Source organism: Rattus norvegicus, chromosome 2 (assembly GCF_036323735.1).
Source record: "Rattus norvegicus strain BN/NHsdMcwi chromosome 2, GRCr8, whole genome shotgun sequence".
NCBI lineage: Eukaryota > Metazoa > Chordata > Mammalia > Rodentia > Muridae > Rattus > Rattus norvegicus.
Window position 1 is genome coordinate 112,442,710 of NC_086020.1, and position 21,759 is coordinate 112,464,468.

The 21,759-nt window shown below is 44.7% G+C and overlaps 1 protein-coding gene across 7 annotated transcripts in view; it reads right to left on the minus strand.

Moving 5' to 3' along the window:
- Fndc3b (fibronectin type III domain containing 3B) overlaps nucleotides 1-21,759 on the minus strand; it is a 306,006-nt gene that overhangs the window by 202,602 nt on the left and 81,645 nt on the right. For all 7 annotated transcript variants that reach the window (XM_063281559.1, XM_006232215.5, XM_039101977.2 and 4 more), the window contains one exon: nucleotides 11,925-12,000. In XM_063281559.1, the coding sequence (XP_063137629.1) occupies nucleotides 11,925-12,000 (76 nt within the window). The remainder of the gene's footprint in view (nucleotides 1-11,924; nucleotides 12,001-21,759) is intronic.

Consider the following 21,759-nt stretch of genomic DNA (forward strand, 5'->3'; position numbering starts at 1 on the left):
AGGTGAGCAGTGGAAGTCTCTGAAGTTTTAAGACGTAACTGACAGATTTTACAAAAGGGCTAGGAAAAACATAATAGATGCAAGCATAATACTGACCAACATGCACACTCACACAGAATGCCCACTAAGTGTGAGTGGCTACATGCCAGTATGCATAGACTTATTAAAAAAAAAAAAAAAAAGAGCGTCTTGAGGCTGGGGAGATGAGTCAGTGAATCTGACTTTCTGTGCAAGCACGAGGACCTGAGTTCAGAGCCCTAGCACTCATGTGAAAGTGGGATTGGCAGTACTGGTCTACTCCAAGCAGGATGGTGGGGGACACAGGCAGGGGCAAACTCCTCAGGCTCTCTGGCTCGTTGAGTACGGTTCCACCTCAAAGAACACGGTGCAAAGCATTAAAGGAAGACAGTGTGGACCTCGGGTATCAGAATACAGATCTCTAGCATGTGTTCAAAAGTGATGATGCTTAAAGCAACCAGTCACAGTTCTGTAACTGGGATATAGAAACAATTCGAAACAATTCCATTTTTTTTTAACAAACACAAACATATAAAATGATTATGCAAATACAAAATTAGAAAAGACACACACCAGTTTGTGATTTTGAAGTCTAATCAAATCTAGATGAGAAACTGAAAACCAATTTCTTTTTCTTGATGCCAAGGAATATCTTTCTCTCAGTTTAACATCTTCCAGGGGAAGGGAAACTTACTGTAGAGACAATAGCTAGTCAATTCAATAGACGGTCTGTTTTCCTTGACAGTTTTTAAATTAAAGTGTTTTTAAATCAGTGGCATAGTGGGTTTGCTGAAACAATCATAAGGAAACCAAACAGGGAAGGCCTAGTAGTTTGTACCATTCCATGTCCTGGGCCCAGACAACAAAGACATCAGCTCAAAACAAGGGGAAGGCATGGGACACGCCTGAGAACCTAGGACAGAAAGAGTCCCCCCTCCCTTTTTCTTAAAGGTTTTGATCAATGAGAAATAATTTAATACCATATTTATTAAAGATATCAAAATAAATCCACTTTGAGGAAAAATGTAAACTAAACACTCATGACAACATTATCTTTAAAAATGCATGTGGGCTGGGGACAGAAAGATGGCTCGGGGATACAGTATCTTCTGGGCAAGGACAAAGAGTAGGATTTGGATTTGGAGCCCATAACCCACATAAATATCAGGTGAGCTTCATCACCAAGTGCACACACCACACACATAAAGACATTGAAAAGGAGAAAATGAAAAGAAGATAAATATAAATTTAAAATATAATATACAAATATACCAGGTGTGACCTACATGTGATTTCTCAGACAGTAAGCCTCAAGCACTGGGTACTTAGTCTTGTATTGTCCTTTATATTTGAGAGAGGGAGGGAGAGAGAATGTGTGTGCACATATTTGGATGCCAAAGGCCAATGTCAGGTGAGATTCCTCAGGAGCTGTCCTAATTATCTTGTGAGACAAAGTTTCTTACTGTGCAGGGATTCTCCTAATAGGCTAGAATGGCTGGCTGGCTGGCTGGCCACTGAGTCCTCAGGATCCACCTATATCCGCCTCCTCAGGTTCTGTCCACCACCTACCAAACTACCCACCACACCCATCTTTTAACTGCAGGTGATCAAACCTGCAGCTGGAATGGATGTGGCCAACCAGTGCTACAAGTCAGGGTAGTGAAAAATGTCATAAGAAACTTGCAAATCTGTAAGCTAACTAAAAACTGAACAGTAAAGACAAATACTAGCTTGCTTTATTTTTGTTATTAATGCAGGTTAAATATGTTAATGAAATTTCAGAGAAAGCCACATATCACTGAAAGTAGGAGTCTCAAGCAATAATTGACTACTTCAAATAGAAAAACCAACCTGAGCTCTTGAAATGTGTCCACATTAGGATTTATTCAGACTGTAGAATTCTTATAAAAATAAAAATTTTAAAAGTGTGAGTAGAAAGATAAATGGGCAATAGGCAGACTGTGGGAAATCAGTGGGCTGCTCCCTCACTGTATTGTGGGGAACTGTCCAGGACGGGGCTGGACAGAACAGATGCCAGTCCTGTACCAGAAGTCCCCAATGCTCTTCTTGGGAAGCTCAAGGTTTTGTTGGGTTTTCTTATTTAAAAGGAAAGAGAAAAATCACAACTCTAATCAATTGACTTTTTTTTTTTGAATGAGTTCATGTCCAATGAGCTTTGATGTAAATATGACTTTTTAAAAAGCTGGACCATCCACAGTTAGCGATTTGTACCAATGAAGGAAAAGGGGCTTTGCTTCCGACTGAACCACTTGCTCTGCCTCCTTGACACCATTTGCAGAGTTGCTTTTCAGCACTCTGCCTCAAATTCTAAAGACTCTGATTTTCCTCAAAGTCTGTCCTCTGGTTAATTACTTGCCTTCTGACTGCTCTGGGGAGCGCCAAGAGGCAGGTAGAATGTACCTGTTGTTCTTGAGTTATGTCTGAGCTGCAGGCTGGCATTTTCTGTGCTTCTGAAGAATGTTAATTGCAGATACCAGCATGGCAGGTACAAGAAGAAGTCAAGAATGATCCATAAACCCAGCTCAGAAAATAGCCAAAGAACACCCCTGCTTCCCTACATACTCTGCTCCTCCTACACACACACACACACACACACACGCACGCACACACACACACACACACACACACACACACACACACACACACACACACCCTGCATACCCCACCCCTGCACTCACCTGTCTCTGGGAACACTACCTGGAGATTTGACTATTGTAGACATCTGCTCTGGGAGTAAAACAATTGAGGCTGAAACAGGTCTTTTAAAGCAGGCTCAAAGTTCTAACCTCTCCAGTGACCCTCTGTCTGCAGCCTGTGGTCCATGTTACCAAGGAGACCCCTCACATCGATGCCACCTCACAGGCTACTCCCCTCTCCTTCGGCCAGTGTTCTGGGATGCAGGTCCTGTCTCTTCTGAAACATGACTCACTTCCTTTCTTCTACTTTTATATTTGAACCCTTTCCTGTTTCTCTAGGTGATTTCTCTGTCAGACCTCCTCCTCCTCCTGAGTCTTCCCTGTAGGGGTTTCCTGCATGTGAGCAGCTGACAGACATGCACTCGCTTCTTACAGCATTCACAATGTGTTTCACAACTGTATACATTTCCTAACGCAGAAATCTCCAAATACTAGGCTTTAAAATATCACTACAATGTCTTTTCTAGTCCTTTTTATTCTCATTAAGTGGGAATTGAGGTAGAAAAGTAAATCCCCAAAGAGTTAATAAAGAGCAAACTAGAGACAGCACCACCAAGCCTTCCGAGCCAGAGTCCTTCTCAAACTTCAGTACCCTAAACATAAATAAGACAGAGAAAACATTCAGACACACAAGAAAACAATTCTTCCAACCTTAAGAAATCTGGGTGTGTATAAGTGTGGAATATACATGTGTATGTGTTTCTGTATGTGCAGGTGCATGCAAGTGCACAAACATGTGCACAAACATGTGTGTGCATGTGGAGGCCAGAAGTCCACACTGTGTTTTCTCATTAGCTCTTCACTATATCTTAAGATTTGCTCTTATTTTTATTTATATGTTTGTGTATGTATGTGTTTGAGAGAGGGGGGAGAGGGAGGGAGAGAGGGAGATCAAGGGGGAGAAAGGGTGGGGGGAATATTTGCCACATGGAAGTCCCCATAAAGACAAGAAGAAGGTGTCTGATCGCCTATAGCTGGAGTTACAAGTGTCATGAGCATCTCAACAAAGGTTCTAGGAGCTTAACTCTAGTCCTCTGCAAAAACAGCAAGCACTCTTACTGCTGAGCCAGCTCTCCGGTCCCTACTTATTTTGCAGACATGGTCTCTCACCAAGGAAGCTCCTATGTTGGCCTCTCACTGCTGGGATTATAAGCTTGTGCATGTGCCAGTAAGCCTGGCTTCTGTCTATCAAACTGTATGCATAGGAGGTTAAGTATTTTATATTTTAAAAAAATTAAGGAAAAACCAAAACACTACAAGCTGTGCAGTCAAATATGAGAGAGAGCTAGGCAATGGAACCCTATTTGCTCTTTTGAGTTGCCTGACACATAATCTGTGACATTTCAAGAGCTACAAACAATAGTGTCGCCTTCACAGGTGACATTTTAATCGCTGATTAACAAGCATCAAAAGCAAGGAGTTCAGAAGGTGCGTTCCTGTTGCATAATTTCTAACATACTATTTTGAAGTGTTGGGATTAAAATGTTAAAACATTCATTAAGAAATTATGGTAATGCACGTGTGCTCTCTGTAGGGATAGAGGGCAAGAGGTAATAAAGGGGAGGGCTTGTCCAGCATCTGCCCGGGACTGGAGTGTATCCCTCTGGTGATCGCACTATGACTAGGAAGCTGTTCTTTTCTTTCTTATGCATGTGCACATGTGATATGTGCACAGATATGTACCATGTGACTTGAGGAAGCCAGAAGCTGACATTGAGCCTTTCCTTTGTCACTGCTCAACTCAAGTCTTAGAGACAGTGTCTCCCTCCCACTGAGCCAACCAGCCAACTCCAAGGAGCACCTGTCTCCATGGCCCAGGGTATGGGATAACAGGTGTGCACTACCATGTCTAGCATGCACCTGCACATACAGACACACATACACATGCATACATGGTGATGGGAGTCTATACATCAGTACTCTTGTTTGTACAGCAAGCACTATCCCCTGAGCCATCCCCCCCCAGTCGCTCAGAAATTCTTAGTGCTTTCTTTCTATGCAGCACCTCCTTTAGTCACACAGCAGTCCTCAGGATAGATGATATCCTAGTTCTTGGGGATGGAAACTGAGGGTGGAGTGTGAACTGATACACTGTGCAGCCTGTAACAGAGACTAATTTCCTTTTTATACATTTTATTTTCCACTACATGCACGCACACACACACACACACACACACACACACACGAGCACACATGTAGGCATATGAGATGAGAATGCCCTCTTCTCAGAAGCTGGGGTTATAAATTGTGGACCACTTGACATGGGTGCTGGAAAGGCAGCAAGGCCCCTTAACTGCTGAGCCATCTCTCCAGACGCCCATGCAAAGGTTTCTTTAGAAAGAACATCTTATGTCTATATGGGTGTGGTACCTGCCAACAATAAATCTGATGGCCTATGGCGTAGGCAGGAAATAGGAGGTGAGACAGCCGGGAGGAGCAGGACTTCTGGAGAGTGCCGGGCATGAGAAGATTCATCCAGGAAGATGTGATGAGACAGACACACGGTGCCTGAGCACAGGATGTCCTAAAAGCCTGTGTGGAGATGCCTGTCCAGGCTTTGTGTGTGACTAAACAGCTACGGCTGGGGAAAAAAGAATAAAAGAAAAAGAAAAAGAAAAGCAACACCCAAGGCTTGGGCTACAGGGAAGCTCACTTTGCATGTGGACAACAGTGAGCTCTTTGTGCTCCATGCAAGCCTATAGCTGTGCTGTGTGCCATTCCCATGATGGTCCTCTGAAAGGCTTCAACAGGTGCCATCATTAGCAAGCCTATTGGAGGCTGGAACTCCAACTGATCTCCACAGTAGGACAGCAAGTCACTCAACAGCAAATCATACAGTTACTTTAAGAATGCAATTAACAGTGTTTACATGATGATGACAATGACTGTAATGACGATTGATCCATAATCATGACACACTGATTTAGCATTTACAAGGGATTCTCTCACAATCACAGTCACAGTCACTGGCCCCAGGTTAAAACAATACATACTGGCTGTCTCTACTGGAAGGGGACTGAGCATCTGCTGGGGAAGGTGTCAGGCACTGACTGAACCCAGCCCTGACAGAGATGCTCAGTCCCATGTGACTAAGGCAATGTACACAGCCATGCCTGTCGTGTCTCTATGTCAGTACCTTGCTAGAGGCCCTGTGTCTCAGTGTCTTGTGTCTCAGTGTCTGGCTGCAAGGCAGTAAGCAGCTTACTCTGCAGGAGTGCTCAGTCGGGTCAGCACATGGGGGACACAAGCAGCTGTGCATTGTGCAGTCCATGTTTGGAGAAAAGGCCACATCAAGTATAACGCAAGCTACGGAGCTGGCATACTTCAGCATGTACATCCCTTTTCTCTAGCTCATGAGAGCACACAAATCTAAGAATGGAGAAGTTCAAAAGCAACTAGAAGAGCACACACACACACACACACACACACAGAGAGAGACACAGACACATGTGTGGGCACGCAAACAAAATCGTTTTGTTGGGAAGCTACCATTTAAGTCCCATGAGCTGTGAAGACACAGCTGAGTGGTATTTACCCACCTCACACGAGGCATGTGTCTGGGACCCAACTTACTCCAGATTCCCCTAAAAGCCCAGTCACTGGCTTGGGTCATTCAAAGAGATGGCAAGGCATGGGGCTAGCCTGGGCAAATGAACTAGCCGTCCTGATGCCAAGCTCTTCACACCACAGAATCACTTCAGCCGATCAGAAACCTCTTACAAGTTGCAAAGCAGCTTCTTGTGCAGACAAAGGAGCTCCCAAACCTAACCGTAGAGTCGTTCACAAAAAAGGAACACCATCAGGAAGTCGATTCCATACTCACCACAGTGAGATAGAGAAAAATATGAAGTTAACTCAGACTCCAGTAACTTCACTGACAAATCACCTAAGGGTGTTTACCCCCATCCAAATTTGGTTTCATTTGGGCCCAGGCAGTACTGGCTTTTGAAGCACTAAAGGCCGGGAGGTCCTCTTCCCCAGGTTTTAAGTAAGTCAGAGAACAATTTCTTGTTAAAGCCTGGTTTACACTGAAGAAGTTGACACTATAGTCTCCCTCAGCCTGTAAACCCAGCTATGACGCTGTTCACACCAAGAGGCAACCTAATATCCCTGGAACCTGCATGAAGTTGTTGAAAAGAGATAGCCTCTGATTCTGTCCGTCCATACCTAACAAACACAACGGAAAGGACAAATGCTTTTGAAGAAACAGTAGGTTCTGCAAGCTGAGCCACAGGCTGGGGGAGGGGACAATGAGGAAATTCAGTGTGGATGCCTCCCTCTCAATGGTGTCATTCACAGCGCCCATCAATGACTCTGTTCCCACCCTCTGCTGTGGAGAATGGCAGAATCAGGGAGGGCTGAGGAGGAGAGAAGGGAAGGTGCTGTAAGGGAATCAACGCTCAGTGTCTCTACGTTACTCTATGGTTACTTCTCGTGTTTCCTGCCACAGGCCACACAGGCCACTGTCATTTCAAGGTCTGGAGCCACTTCACAAGTTAGCAGAGTAATGCCATTGTGAAGAGACTGCAATTACTCTGGACAAAATCATCAGCAATGGAGCGCCTTTAGACAGTGTCTTTAATGAAGTAATGGTGCTTTCTAAGCAATTTAGTCTGCTTTGCCTCAAACTGTCATGATAGTTACCTATTTTTTTCAGGCCTTAAAACATGAAAAGTTTCATCATAAATAGAGGATTATTATGATAGTCCTTCAAAATTTAAAGATGTTTCACTGGGAATGTTGGTCAATGGCAGAGTGCCTGTGTAAAACACTAGGTGTGGGGGCGGGGGGGGAGGGAGCAGGAGAGAGGAGAATGAACATGCACAGGAGCAAGTCAGGAAAAGGAAGAAGTGACTAAGTGCTTCTGTAAAGCAACCAATGGGCTTTGAGTATCCGTGTGATGTAAGGTTTCTGAGAGCGTTGAAAGCATGTTAACTCGTCATAATTAAACTCTCACTAGAATAGTAAAATCTTAAGGAATCCCACTTGGCATAGCACAAGCTAGCCATGAGTCCACACAGAAGCCACACTGTACTGTGGGAGCAGTGTGGAGGGCGCTGTTCCCGTCTCTGCTGACTTCCTAGTCTAATCTTAGCACTAGGAAAAGCTTTGCCTTCCAAACCAGCCCTGCTGTGCTCCCTCTACCTGCTCCTCACTAGCCCAGAGCAAAGGTGGACCAACTGGCAGTGGCCCAGAAGGCTGGCTCTAGGAACAGACAGACCTCAGGCCTTCCAGGAAGTGGAGTGTTTGTTTTGGCAGGAGGATTCTGCAGAGAGCAGAGAAACGGCCCAGATAAAGAGATGGCATGTGTGCACAGGAAGGAAGGCTACCCTGCCAGCGTGTCGGCTCAGACAGGAACACGAAAATAACGAGATGCACGCTGCCCTCTATTAATTCCTGCCTGGAAGTGAAGGCCAGAATCCATATTGATTTCCAAGACCCTTTCCCCTGACAGTTGTTATACAATTTTGTCTGGCCAAAGAAGAAAAACTCTTCGGTCTCTGGTGTAACGGGTACAGTATGGTCCAAGAGACGAACTGCTGTGCCCTTTGGTGGCCTGCTTCAATACTTATGATTCATATTTCACGGAAAACATTGAGAAACAGTCCATCAGAACTGAATCTGCTTTCACAGCGTGTTGTATGTTTCCTGTGTTTTTCTCCCTTCGTTATCACCAAGGACATTCCCATAAAAACAAAATCCTCGTCCCTCAAAGCAACCATATTCTTTAACATTAATCTACACTCCCCTTCCAAGCCGCTACTTGATGACATTATAGTGAGTTTCTTTTTTCAGTTATGCCATAATGACGGTCAGAGAAAGCTATGTGGCAAATCACTTCAAGTGCAAACAAGAGGGCGGACCTCAGTATGAGAGCCAGTACGCAACCCTAAGCTTTCCTCACTAGCAAGCATGGAGGCATAAATCAGCTCAATCCCGGGATCCACACTGAAAGGCGATGCACCTGTATTTCCAATGCTGGGGGACGGAGACTGTGGATCCCGGGCCACTGCAGAGACAGCCTCGCCTCGGCACTGGGGAAAGGTAGAGACCTGCAGAATGATACCCACGCTTGTCCCATTGCCTCTGTCAGCACACACGGTCATACACAGCCACAAGTATCCGTGAGCACCCATGTGAACATGCAAACATGCAAACATTCATGCATGTGCACCACACACACACAAACATGCATGCACATGCCTACACTCACAGGTGAAGGGAAAACTGTCCCTCTTGGCCCTGTACCTTTCCTTTCCCAACAATGAGAATGAAGTCCCAACTCGGAAGCTAAGTCTAACTGTGACATTGAACAAAAACAGTTTAAGTTGTAAGTCAGTATTTCTGCTTCCCACTATCTCTTGTCCTGAATCAACAGGTGCATCACAGTTCCACCGGCAAGGTGAGGGTCTCCAGCCGTGCCAAGAAGCAGTGCTTCTGGCCTTGTCACCTGAGGCCCCGAGTCCTCCTGGATAACTCTTGTAACGTGTGTGCGTGACAGAAAACCACAGGGCATGATGATGAAGAAGTCGGGCTACGCAATCCACCTCACCAGGGATGAAAAGCAGTCTTTGCTGCTCTCAGGCCACGAGCTTTCAGAACATGAAGCAATCATCAGAAGCCTCAGCTTCCTCATGTGTCTGTCGCACTCACTAAAGGAGAACACATTCAATACAGCCCAAGAGTGGAATAAACGATACAGCAACAGGGATGAAATCACGATTAATGGAAGGAAGCCACAAGACCCTGTGCCTGAAGTTGCCATGGATAGCCAGTCCCACATTCTATGGGACTGTACTCAACACATGACCAACAGAGCCCAGAGCACTCCGCTGAAGGCTGCTGAATTTCATGCTGGAGGGACCTGCCTGAGCTGGTCTTAGTTCTTAACTTGCCTTCTCCATTTCTAGGGTCACCCCGCTGCTCTGCCCTCTCTAAAACCCCAGCCCAGAAGGTGGTTCCTGGTCCCTGTCTCTCCCATTCCATATGGTGCCACTGCAATTACCTGGGCCAGGGACCACCATGCCCCAAATGAAGATAATTGCAGAATCTAGGACTCCAGAAAAGAACGAAGAATAGGAAGGCTGGGGCAGCCAAACATCCTTCTGCTTTACTCGAGGGCAATTTCACATCGCTGGGAGGATGTTAGTATCATCTATCACCAAGAATCACCACAAATAAACACTAAGGCCCCTTTGTGAACAGAGGATACACATGCAACACTGCTGTTGCATGCACAAGTGACATGGACTCAGACTCTCAAGAGTCAACTCCACCAATGTTTGCACATGTGTGCGCACAAACACTGCTCAGACACGCTCACATTCACACACACTGCTCTGACAGACACTACAAGGATCTGCAATCAGATTCCACCTCACCTTCTCAGTTGTGAGGTGGATGGACATGGTACCTGGGGCTTCATGGGCTCTACTGGCACCAGAGCCAGAGACTCAACCACTTTGTTATTGGAGATAGAATTCCACTGTAGCCCAGGCTGGCCTTGAATTCTTACTCACTGTGTGGCTGGGGATGACCTGAACCGCTGACCCTCCTGGCTCCACCTCCCTGCTACAATTCCGAACTGCTTTTCTTCCTGAACTGAAAAGCTCAGCTTCAATCGACAGAAGCAAGGCTTCAGCTAGATCCTCTAGTGTCATGTCTGAAGAGACTGACTCCAAGGTTTCCAACTAAGACTAGCTCCATTCACAACGGGACTAGAGACAAGATTCTATACTCCACATTATTTCCACATGTCTCTCTCTGTCTCTGTCTGTCTGTCTGTCTCTCTCTCTCTCTCTCTCTCTCTCTCTCTCTCTTTCTTGACCTGGAGTTTCATCCTACTTTTTGCCACAGAAGACTTAAGTCTATAGTACTAAAAATAATTCCAACAGCAATAGCTAGAGAAATACAGTCAGCAAAAAACATCACTTATAAAAGTATTAAATTATTCCAGTCTAACTCCAATTAAAATTCATTAGGCTTAAATCTTTAACATATGTTCATTTTTAAGTTGTAAATATTGTTCTTACAGATCCAAGGAAGTCATGAATGTAGAGCAGTCTGCTGCTTTCTCAACAATGAAATAGAAAACACTGTACAAGCCCAGTACAGCAAAGTAACAAGGACATGCATTCCTCTCACCTGATGGGTATTGGCAAACATGTCCAGGTTATATAAATAAGTCTTCTGATTGATTCCTGTCTGATCAGTAACCAAATCCTGACCGCCATCACAGCTCCATTTATTCTATGCCCCACAATCTCAATCCCTATACGAAGAGCTATCATGAAGAGGTATCATGCTATATCTTCCAACAGAACACTGCTGCCGACCAGGCGCAGGTCTGACGTCATCATCCCACGTGTCCACATGGCTGGGCAGAGCTGAGACAGCTCTCTCCAGAGTGACCACTGGAAGGAACGCCTCCCCTGCCAGGCAGGAGGGGATGGACTAGCCATGGTGCTTTATGAGGCCATTTGCAGGGTCTCACTCACACGTGGAGCTTGTTCAGGAACAAGAGTCTGGATTCGGTATTAGGGCAAGCCTTTTGCAGACCCTGGGAGAACATTTTACACGTGGAAAAGGCAAGAAACCTCAGGGACCACAGGGTAAACAGCAGTTGGCAGCTGCCTCCTGTATTCATGATGCTGACTCCCCTTCTGCAGTGGGGGAAGGACATACCTCTGACTCCCTCTCACCCTAAAGTTAGTCACTGTAAAGGAGTCAGCTGCCACATAAGTCCACTACTACCTCTGTAGAGAAGCCACTTAACAAGGAAGCAAGGGGAACATTCTGCTAGAAGCCTTCCAAAACTAAATGTCACCAGCAGCCACCTGAGGGTGTCTGGATGTCCGTCTAGCTCTGTGAGAGGAGTGGGACAAAGCTGCTTTGACCTTTAGCTTTCTGAGTCCCAGAGCTCTTGTGTACGGCTAAGGCTCTCCTGGTCCATAGACGTGTTGTCCTAAGCCACCCAACAGAGGATAACTAAGAGGCATCCAGTACATAATGTGGCTCAAACTATCAGATGTAAAGAACCACCACATAGATTTGAGACCATAGGACAGAAAAATAAAGAGAAGATATATTTGCTTCTAGAAAATCACATGTAAACACAGGGGGAAAACTTCCTTCCATTATAATAAAGAAGAACCTTTCATTAGAAGGTTTGTCAGAAAATTTCCTTACCTTGGATGCACTGAAGTGTCCCATCCTCGGCTCTGATTGTAAAGGTCTCACCTGGGTTGACTTGGACAAGAATGACCTGTGAGAACAGAGAGTCCAGTTACATCAGGGCCCTGGGCATTCTGCTTGCTTTCTGAACCTTTCTGAACCCAGGTTCTGTACTGGGCAGGAAGCACATGACACCAAACCTTCTACCAGCACAAAATTTAGGGTATAAATCTTAACCCCACTCAAAATTTAGGAATATTCCTAGTGTACTGTCCCATGTTGTTTATATTTATAACTCTAAAACTTGATTATACTACACTTTCCCTGGGAAAACACAGTTTTCTTTTCTCTATCATGAGTTTAAACACAAGCTTAAATTAGAAAAACAACACACAAAACCTTTCCATGTGGAGAAAAGCTGCACAACACACAACCATTTGACCTGCTGCTACTGGAGATGTAAAGGGTTAAATAACAAGATAGGGCAGATTATAAAATTAAAATGGTTGGAAAAGAACAGCTGCATCAAAACCTTAAAGTATAATAAATGGCACAAAATAAACAAACCCACCAAGCACTCAAATGTTTCAGTAGACAACCTAGAATCAGAGTTTCCTCCACACAGACACACATATGTAACACTGGGACAGCTTCCGAAACAGAAGATGGGGGTGGGGTGGGAGTGCTGCAGTCTCTCCCTTCAACAGCTTCCCAGATCTAGTTCTAATCAAAGGATAACAAAAGGGGAAAAGATCACTGATTTAAAACTAGCTACGTAACTGTGGTTGAGTATCAGCAGGCCAACTCCAGCTCTGACCGACACACTTATCAACCCTGCCAAGATGCTGCTGTCCTTCCGTCTCAGTTCTTGCAGGAGGCCTCCGCTATCACACTGAAACATCAAGCGAACTGCCCCTTCTCCCTTGAGATCTCTCCTCCACACCGTGCTCCTCCCATTAAGAGCTAGCATCTACTCTGTGCTCTACAACTCCCAACTGCAATGAGTTATCTACATTAATACCTGCCTTCGTGGTTGTCTCCTTCTTTAAGTGAGATGGTAACAGGATAAGATCTGGCTGGCTAAGCCCATGCCCCACAATACTTTTTATTGATGGCAGGAAAACCATCTCACAAGTTTCTTTAGCTCAAGAATTAAGATTTTGTAAGGCTGGAGACTGGAGCAATGGCTCAGTGTTTAAGAGAGCTTACTGCTCTTTTGGAGGACACAAGTTCAGTTTCCAACATCCACGTGGTGGTTCACAACCACCTGCAAATTCCAGTTCCAGGGGATCCAACACCCTTTCTGACCTCTGTGGACACATGTAATACAGTATACTCATGTGGGATCATACACGTAAACATAAACTGAAAACATAATAAATGTACAGGGTCCTCTGAGGTGCAGTTTAAATACCAACTTTTCACGTGCTTTGAAACGCTACTCAGATCAAAGTCATATCATTTATAAATCTTTAACTTGCACATATTTTGTTCGAATAGTAATTCACAGCAGGAGATGCTGGTGAGGCATGAATTTCTTTTAATTAAGAAATAAGTTAACTGGAAAAGCATCAGGCTCATCCCAGATGCTTCATATTATTTAAGGATAAATTGCTTTTCTCCACAGTAACAGTGTTGCTAGTCTTCCAGGTTTCCCATTCCAGTTCTCAGGGATGTGGTGGTGGTGTGCCATTTTGAAACTCAAAAGGAAATCCCTGTAGACCTCCAGAGCGATAAAAGCTTCTCCACTGCTTTTTTAGTCATCCCTTTAACAGGAAAGGTTTGAGTCAGCTTTGTTTTTACATAAACACACCTCACAGCTCTATTACACTACCTCCAGTGAAACAGCACTTCAATAAAGGAAGGAAGTGAGCCTGTGGGAGGCGGGACCACAAAGTGTAAGTGACAGCAAGGTGGAGGGAGGAATAGTAAGTGGGGAGAGGGCTGGGAGAGTGGAGCGAGGACAGACAGTAAGGGTGTTAAAGGGTGTTAAAGGTGTTAAAGGGAGTTGTGGGTCAGACCCTGTAAAACAAAATAAGCCACTGCCACAGCCCTTGCTTGCCCACCAGAACTTAATGGATAGGAGTCAACTGCTTTTCACAGCACACAGAGAAATCAAGTTGGTACGGACTCCAAGGCTTCCTCGATGCTGGCAAACTTCTGTAGCACCACAAGATGCAATCACCATCAGCCGCTAGAGAAGAGTGTCTCATTCAGAAGTCCTTTCCCTTGCCTGGGACTTTCCACAATACTGCTGGATCCCATTCCTAGGATCACCATTGGCAATTGTGTGGGAGAAGAGTTTATAAATTTAAATCGTCAAAGATATCTAGGACACAGAGTCCAGTGTCCACTGACTTTTTTCCCTGCCCTAATTCTGCAAGCATACATTATAAGCTTCTTCTTAGCAGTTTAAACATAAAGCAGATGGTTTTGATCCTATCATGATGATGCTAGAATTTATCTAAGGACTTAAAAGATAAAAGTATCATTTTCCTTTGAAAAAAATGCAATACATTTTTGAGACATCTATACATGTATACAATATGTACATTTGATCACAGTCAGGCCCCCCACTGTCCACTTCACCACCCCCCACCAATTAATCCTCTAAGTCTACTCTGTGCTGCCCAAATACCATCCATCCATTCACTGGAACATGGTCATCCTACCAGACCCATACACTTAAAGAAAACTGACTCTCCATGCCCTAGCTATGCAGAGAGACAACCTCAGCAGCCATGAGTACATTGGTGCAGTTCTGTCTTGACCAAAAGACACTGCTTCAGTCCAGTCCTCCATGACCTCTGCCCCCTCTTCTATGATGATCTCTAGGCCTAGGAGCAAAGGGAATGTGACAGATGTGCCACTATGGTTGAGCACTCCAAAGAGATTTATGCTCTAAATCCAGAACGGTTGTGAGTTCACTAACTGCCACCTACTACTGCACATAGAAACTTCTCTGGTGAGGTCTGAACACTAATCAAGAAAGATAAGAACTTAGAGGGCATTTTGATACTATGTTCACTGAGCAAAATATGTAAGTAGATTCTCCTCTGGGAAGCCTATCAGATGAGCATTCTTGGCCAGATTTCTAGTATCAGGCATGTGTTTCCTCCTGTGTTTACTCCTCTTTGACAACCCCAAATTCATATACTGTTTCCAACATAACTGTCAGCAGGGCCCTGAAAATACCACCCAGCAATATTATGGAAAGTCCCAGGCAAGAAAAGGGATTTCTGAATTGATGTCTCACTCTGCCTACCACACTGCTTGAAAAGAATCTGTGACAGTTTTCTGTAACCATTGACACCAGGACACAATTCAAAGAATGATCTGGAAGAAACAGCCTCTTCTGAAGTCTGTTTGGAAAGTCTGTGTGTAGTCCTCCCCCAAACATCCCTCAGCTTACAGAGTTCAGTGTCTAATCCCTTCTCTCTCACTTCTTCAGGAAGAAAGATGGTAGATAAATGGTTTTTAGGCATCATACCAGCACACCTCTCTTCAAATGTTTAGTTCATGTAATTTTACTGCTGCTGAGTTGCTATGGCAACCAGATTGTAATCTACCAAGCTACCTTAGAAAGGAGGCAAAGCTCTCGCCTCCTAATAGCAATCTCTCTTCTCACAAGAGCAAAAGTCACAGCTGGAACAGACTGTATTGATTTGCCATTGGGTATTTTTAGGAGAGGGCATTTTATTTTACTAAGAGACTGACCACTGTGCCATTGTCACTGTCAAGGACAAAGATAAAAATAAAGCTTTGATGCAGCAGCCCAGAGGCCAGTCGTGAAGGAGACACCAGCACCAGGCCTTGCATCTCATAGCCTGGAGAAGGTTGAGTCATCCTGACAGGTGAGGGAGGGGCACTGAACCTTCTGAAGCATGCTTGTCAGTCTCTGCCTCAGCTTTCTCTTCCCATCACTGCCCTCCCCCAACATACCTTCAAAGAGTTCCCTTTAGATGCAAAATATAGGAGTAGATCTACCCCTGGGAAGCCTCTTAGCCTCACTGTTTTCTGTTCATTCATTGGCCATTTCCTGCTTTTCAATGTCAATATTAAACCAATTCATGCTGAGCTGTCTCTTCTCAAAGAGGGAAAAGGATCTTAATCACAGATTTCTCTTTCCCAGAGATGCCGACATAGAACCAAGCTGTCTGAGCAGGAAGCAGGAAGCAGGAACCTTCAAACCTCAGGCTACATGACTTCATGAGATCTGCTCCAATTGCAAAGGCCACTGAGTCAAGAAGTCTGAAGTAAGTGTGAGGCAGGTGAGCAAGGTAACGAGGGCACCTCTCCATTCCTGGAGACTCAGAACACTCAGAAATCAATGCTTCGCCCAAGGGACAGGCGAGGAAGGCCTGCAGCTCTTCCTTCATAGCTGCCCATCTAACTGCTTCTTACTCATGAGAGAGGAAGCAGGACAGGAAGAAGCTAAGACTAAGCCTAGAGGCAAATCTGTCCTAAAGGCAAGCTCCTGACATATGCCTCAAATAAAGAATATCATCAGAAGAAAGCAAACTGCTTTTGAGTTTAGGGATAACCAGGTCTCTACAGCAGCTTCAGGCTGGCCGAGGCTACATTGTGAGATGGTTTCTCAAAATTAATTTAATAAAAGAAATAAGAACATTAAGTCTACAGATGATGGTGGCTTAGCTCGTAAGGTGCATGTAAGCACAAGCACGTGAGTAGGTGCCTCAGAACTCAAGTGTATGAACAATTCTAGGTGTGCTTGTAAGCCCTACTCTAGTGAAATGGAACAAAGGGACTCCTGGCGCCTGCTGGTCAACCTGCCAATGAGCAGACTTGGCAAATCCCAGGCCAATGAGGGATGCTGTCTCCAAAAAAACAAAACAAAAAATAATAAAATAAAACAAGAAAATAAAAGAGTTAGGAGGTGGCCAGTGCAAGCTTTTCCCTATCTTACCACACCTCCTCCACCTTAGCCGTAACCTATATAAATCCCTGCAGAGAATCAGTCCATTAGAGAAGCTCCTCTGGGAGAGCAGTACTCACTAACTGATCAAAGATGAAACATTACCCCTGCGGCTTCCTGTGGGTTCCATTTAGTACCCAGAAGATCAAGAGCCACAGCAAGAGAGGAGAGCCCCTGTCACTTCTGCAGCTTTCTCCACTTACCACACTGTGAAACCCCAAGCAGTTACAGGAAGAAGTACTTTTCCCTCTGAGCCCACATTTCTAACTCCCAGTGGTTACCTTGGGGGAGAGAAGATACAGCCTGGAGACTCCAGAAGGGTTCCCTGTGAAGAAGACTCTCTGTAGCCACCACTTTCATTTGACTTTTTGGTGGCACTAAGGATCAAACCCAGGGTCTCACATAAACTAGGCAAGCACACTACCACTACACCATACTCTAGCACCATAAAAGCTAAAAGTAACCTTGGCTGCATAAAAGAACAGCAGCTGCTACTCCTGCAATTGTTTTATGATCACACACATGTGCTTGTATATGTGTGCCTGCACACACAGACACCTGTCTACACACATCTGTATACACATACCCGTGCATACATACACACCCATACACACACAGACCTCCCACAGCTGTACACATACACACCTGTACACACACATAACCCCACAGCTGCATACATATACCCATGCCCCCACACGTGTGCACACACACACCAGTACATATGCTCCTTCAACCTGAACACACATACACACCAGTACACACACATTCTCCTCCAACCTGTACACATGTACACACACACATACTCCCCAGCTATACACATACACAATGCCCCACACACCTGTACATACACACATGTACACAAACACACAAACACCTTTACATGCACACAGTTGTACACACACCACCCCCTTTAGATTCTCCAATTCATACCTATCCATACACACCTTTGACATACTCATCTCTCTGGCACAGAGCACAAGAGCTCTCAGGCAGAACTGAAATATACATATTTGTTTTCTGAGTCCAATCTCTTTTCTCCAAAAGCGAAGTGATGTTTGCCAACAATCAAAATTCACCTTTGTGGTAAAAATGCTCTCCAGGGCTGGAGAGATGGCTCAGCAGTTAAGAGCACTGGCTGCTCTTCCAGAGGTCCTGAGTTCAATTCCCAGCAACCACGTAATGGCTCGCAACAACCTATTAATGAAATCTGATGGCCTCTTCTGGTGGCATACAGGTTACATGCAGATAGAACACTAATATACTTAAAAATTTTTAAATACTAGGGGCTGGGGATTTAGCTCAGTGGTAGAGCGCTTACCTAGGAAGCGCAAGGCCCTGGGTTCGGTCCCCAGCTCCGAAAAAAAGAACCAAAAAAAAAAAAAAAATTTTAAATACTAAAAAAAAAAAAAAAAAAGGTTCCTGGATAAAGAAGCAATTAGGTAGACCAGAGACGTTACGGGAAAGAAGAGAACACCCATGGTCTTGCCCTGTCCACCTGTCCTCCATGCAGCCAGATTCCAAAGCTGGCAAAGGCTAAGAAGTCACCAGGTGGGGTCTCCAAACACTGACTCACATGGCTGTGCCATCAGCACAGCTGGCAGGACAAGCACTCTCAGTCCACTTCTTCCTGGACTTCTTCCACTTCTTCCCAGATACTTTAACACCTGATTTTCTTGGAAGACCTGAGGTTTACAGAGCAGTTGGAGCACCTGCTGCCCTTGCAGAGAAGGGGTTGGAATTCAGCTCCCAGCACACATGTTGGGTGGCTCTCCGCTACCTGTAAGCCCAGCTCTGGGGGACCAGATGCATTCTTCTGACCCCCACTGGCCACCATGGTAAAGATTACATTGTTAATCTGTAAAGTTAATTTAGTGTGATGAGGGATACCTTAGCAACATCTTTTCCCAGGTTTTTTTGTTTTCCTTACAGCAACTCTAAAATGTTAACTATTCATCAAACCCATATGGTATCCCAAGCAATACTTATTAACCTAATTTTAGAGACGGGACAACTGAAGCTTAAAGAACACCAGAGAAATTGGTCCAAAGTCACTTGACTACAGAGTGGCTGAGTTGTCGAGAACCCAGCTTGGGCTGAGCAAAATGTATGGCTTGTGCTCACCTCTACATCAGAGACGAATGAACTTCACGGTCCCTCTACATCCCCACTTCCCTGCTTGCTGTCTCTCTAACTCCGCCATCCGCTAAAGCAGCTGCCTCCCCACAGCGGCCACCTGAGTTCGTCTCAGGGTGCTGCCTCCTTCTGGCCTCCCACACCTGATGCTGCAGTTGGCAAATGTGCACCTGATGGCCCTTCTAGACTTGTTCCTCCTGGCTTATGCTCTAGGAAAACTAGCTTCAAAAGCTCTCAGCGATCAACCTAACCCTTCCCTCTGGCTAGCTCATAGCAGTCACCATGAGTGTCTGGACCTCCACTCCAGTGCAGACCCATAAGAACAGGTTTATCGGCAAATAAATCTAATTACAGAGAATCACCACACTACTTCTTCAGGTCCAAGATTAATCATATCTCTAGAAGACCTACTTTGATTTCAGAGTAATTTCATTTTAAATTATTTACGTGAATTTGCTTCCTTGTTTCTTGACATTATAATTTAGTCTTTATCGTATTATACATACTCAAGAAAGAATAAGGAATCCAAACTGCAGATAAGAAAAAGCATCTCCCAAGCTGAGGCTATACCTCACTAAAACGTTTGCTGTTCACACACAAACACAGAGGGGAGGGGAGGGGGAGGGGAGGGGGAGAGGATACATTCCTAAAATTCAATATTCCAACTGAAAATAAAAGATAACCTTCAGGACTATCCATGTGTCAAACCTAAGAACAAGGTCTCATGCTAACCCTAACCCTAACCCTAACCCTAACCCTAACCCTAACCCTAACCCTAACCCTAACCCACGCGCATGGGTGAGGTTCAGGCCAGAGCAGAGCTGCCTTCTAAGAACACTTTAAGGATGTACATAAGGAGTCATTAGCCTATCTTCGCTAACCTAAGCAACTTACACATAACCATGTGTCTAAGGCACCTAATACAGTCAAAAGAGCCAGTCTAAAAGATGGAGGCTTGGTCCCAGGTAGGAGGTTTGCCAGGCGATCAGTCCACTTGACCTCCAAAGCCTCCATTTCCTGACTCATAAAATGCAGAGAATACTTACACACTTCACAAGGGACAGGCCTCACTGGTTGGTAGTGCGGACAAGTCAGAGTTAAGTGAAGGAGATTAAAGAAAAACAATTTACTAAATTTGCCATGTTTCATGTTCTCCATAAAATCTAAACATCCACAGATCCTCACTCTGAAACTTGAGTTTCTGCTCAATCACTCTGGCTCTCTGGCTGCCCTTCCCAAGCATGCGCATTTCAGGCTCTGTTCAGCCTCCCTGTGTCCTGGCAGCAGGGGTGGGTCTGGAATCCACTTGCAGAGGTGCTGAAATCTAAGCTCCTTACAGCTTTGAAACAATCCAACCTGCCTAGAGATATCTCTTTAAGATGGCCATCACGCAAGCCAACAATAAAGGGTTGCTGGCTATGAGTCCAGGAGAGGGTCAAAGCTGGCTGCTTTGTTTTTGAGTTCCTAATTTCAGATATTTTCTATTAATATCTTTATTGAAACCTAAGCAACACACACAGTATATGTACACGAAGTATTTTTGGTACACCAAGATAGTTGGTACCCATGACACAAAACATCATAGGAAATTTCCAACACCCCATCTTCCCTCAGTTCTTCCAGCCGTTTACTGTACTTCTACTCTCTGCGTGTTTGCTTGTGGTGGATCTTATATAAAGACAAAAACAACACAATTCGAAGGAATCCTTTCACTTAACAAAAGAGGTGTCCAGGCTGTCCGTGTTGTCTCGTTCACTTCTTTTTTTCTTCTAAGTAATATTCCATTATTAAATATACAACATTTGGCTCATCTATTTATCAGTTAATTTACAGTTGATTTGTTTCTAAAACTCTTGGTTGTTTTGCATAATTGTGCTCTGATTATTCACAGTCAAGTTTCTGTGGGCTAAATGCCTATTCCTCTTGGATATATATATATATATGTATGTATGCACACACACACATACATACATACACACACACACACACACACACACACACACACACACCCCTAGGAGTAAAGCTTTTAGGACATGATAACTCATGATGAACTTTTGGAAGAGCAGCAGAACCAGCTGGCATTCTGGGTGTCCTCTCAAAGCACGCTGAAGATGTAAACTCAGATCTCTCGGGATGCTTCAAGCATCTGGCTTTCTAAATACATACACAACTCATTGGTAGGTTACCCACCATACAGGGACGAAAGAGCTAAACACGTACCGATACCCTAGAGCACAACATTTATACTAATGGATACTTGAGGACCATTACAAAGTTTAAGGCATGTCTTCCTCAATGGTAGCAGGGCACAAAGACTGGGAATTATCTTCAAATCTGAAAGCTTTGGGAAAACAGCCAGGTGTGCTGCCATGTCCAGCATTGGGAAGGTGGGGTTGGGTTCAGGAGATCTAAGCTAGGCCTTGGCTACAAAGTGAGTTTGAGGGTAGGCTTAGCTACATAAGACCCTGTCTGAGAAAGAAGAAAAAGAAAAAAAAAAGCAAAACAGAGCTAACATGTTGGGGGTGGCAATATGCTGTAGCAGTAAAAGTTCATCCAACAGGTTCAAGCCTGTCACTGTGGATGCGGGTCTTAGATATAATGCTGCCCAGTTCTCCTTTTTGGGTTGGAGAGTAGGGGCCTCCTCACTAAGGAGCTAATGGAAAGCCAGTCGCAGGACTCCTAGTCTCAGAAGCACAAGGACCTTCTGGCACACGGATGCCAACTTCTACATCACCGAACCTTCGGATTCTCCCCTCTCTCTGCACTAAATCCAAATTCAGG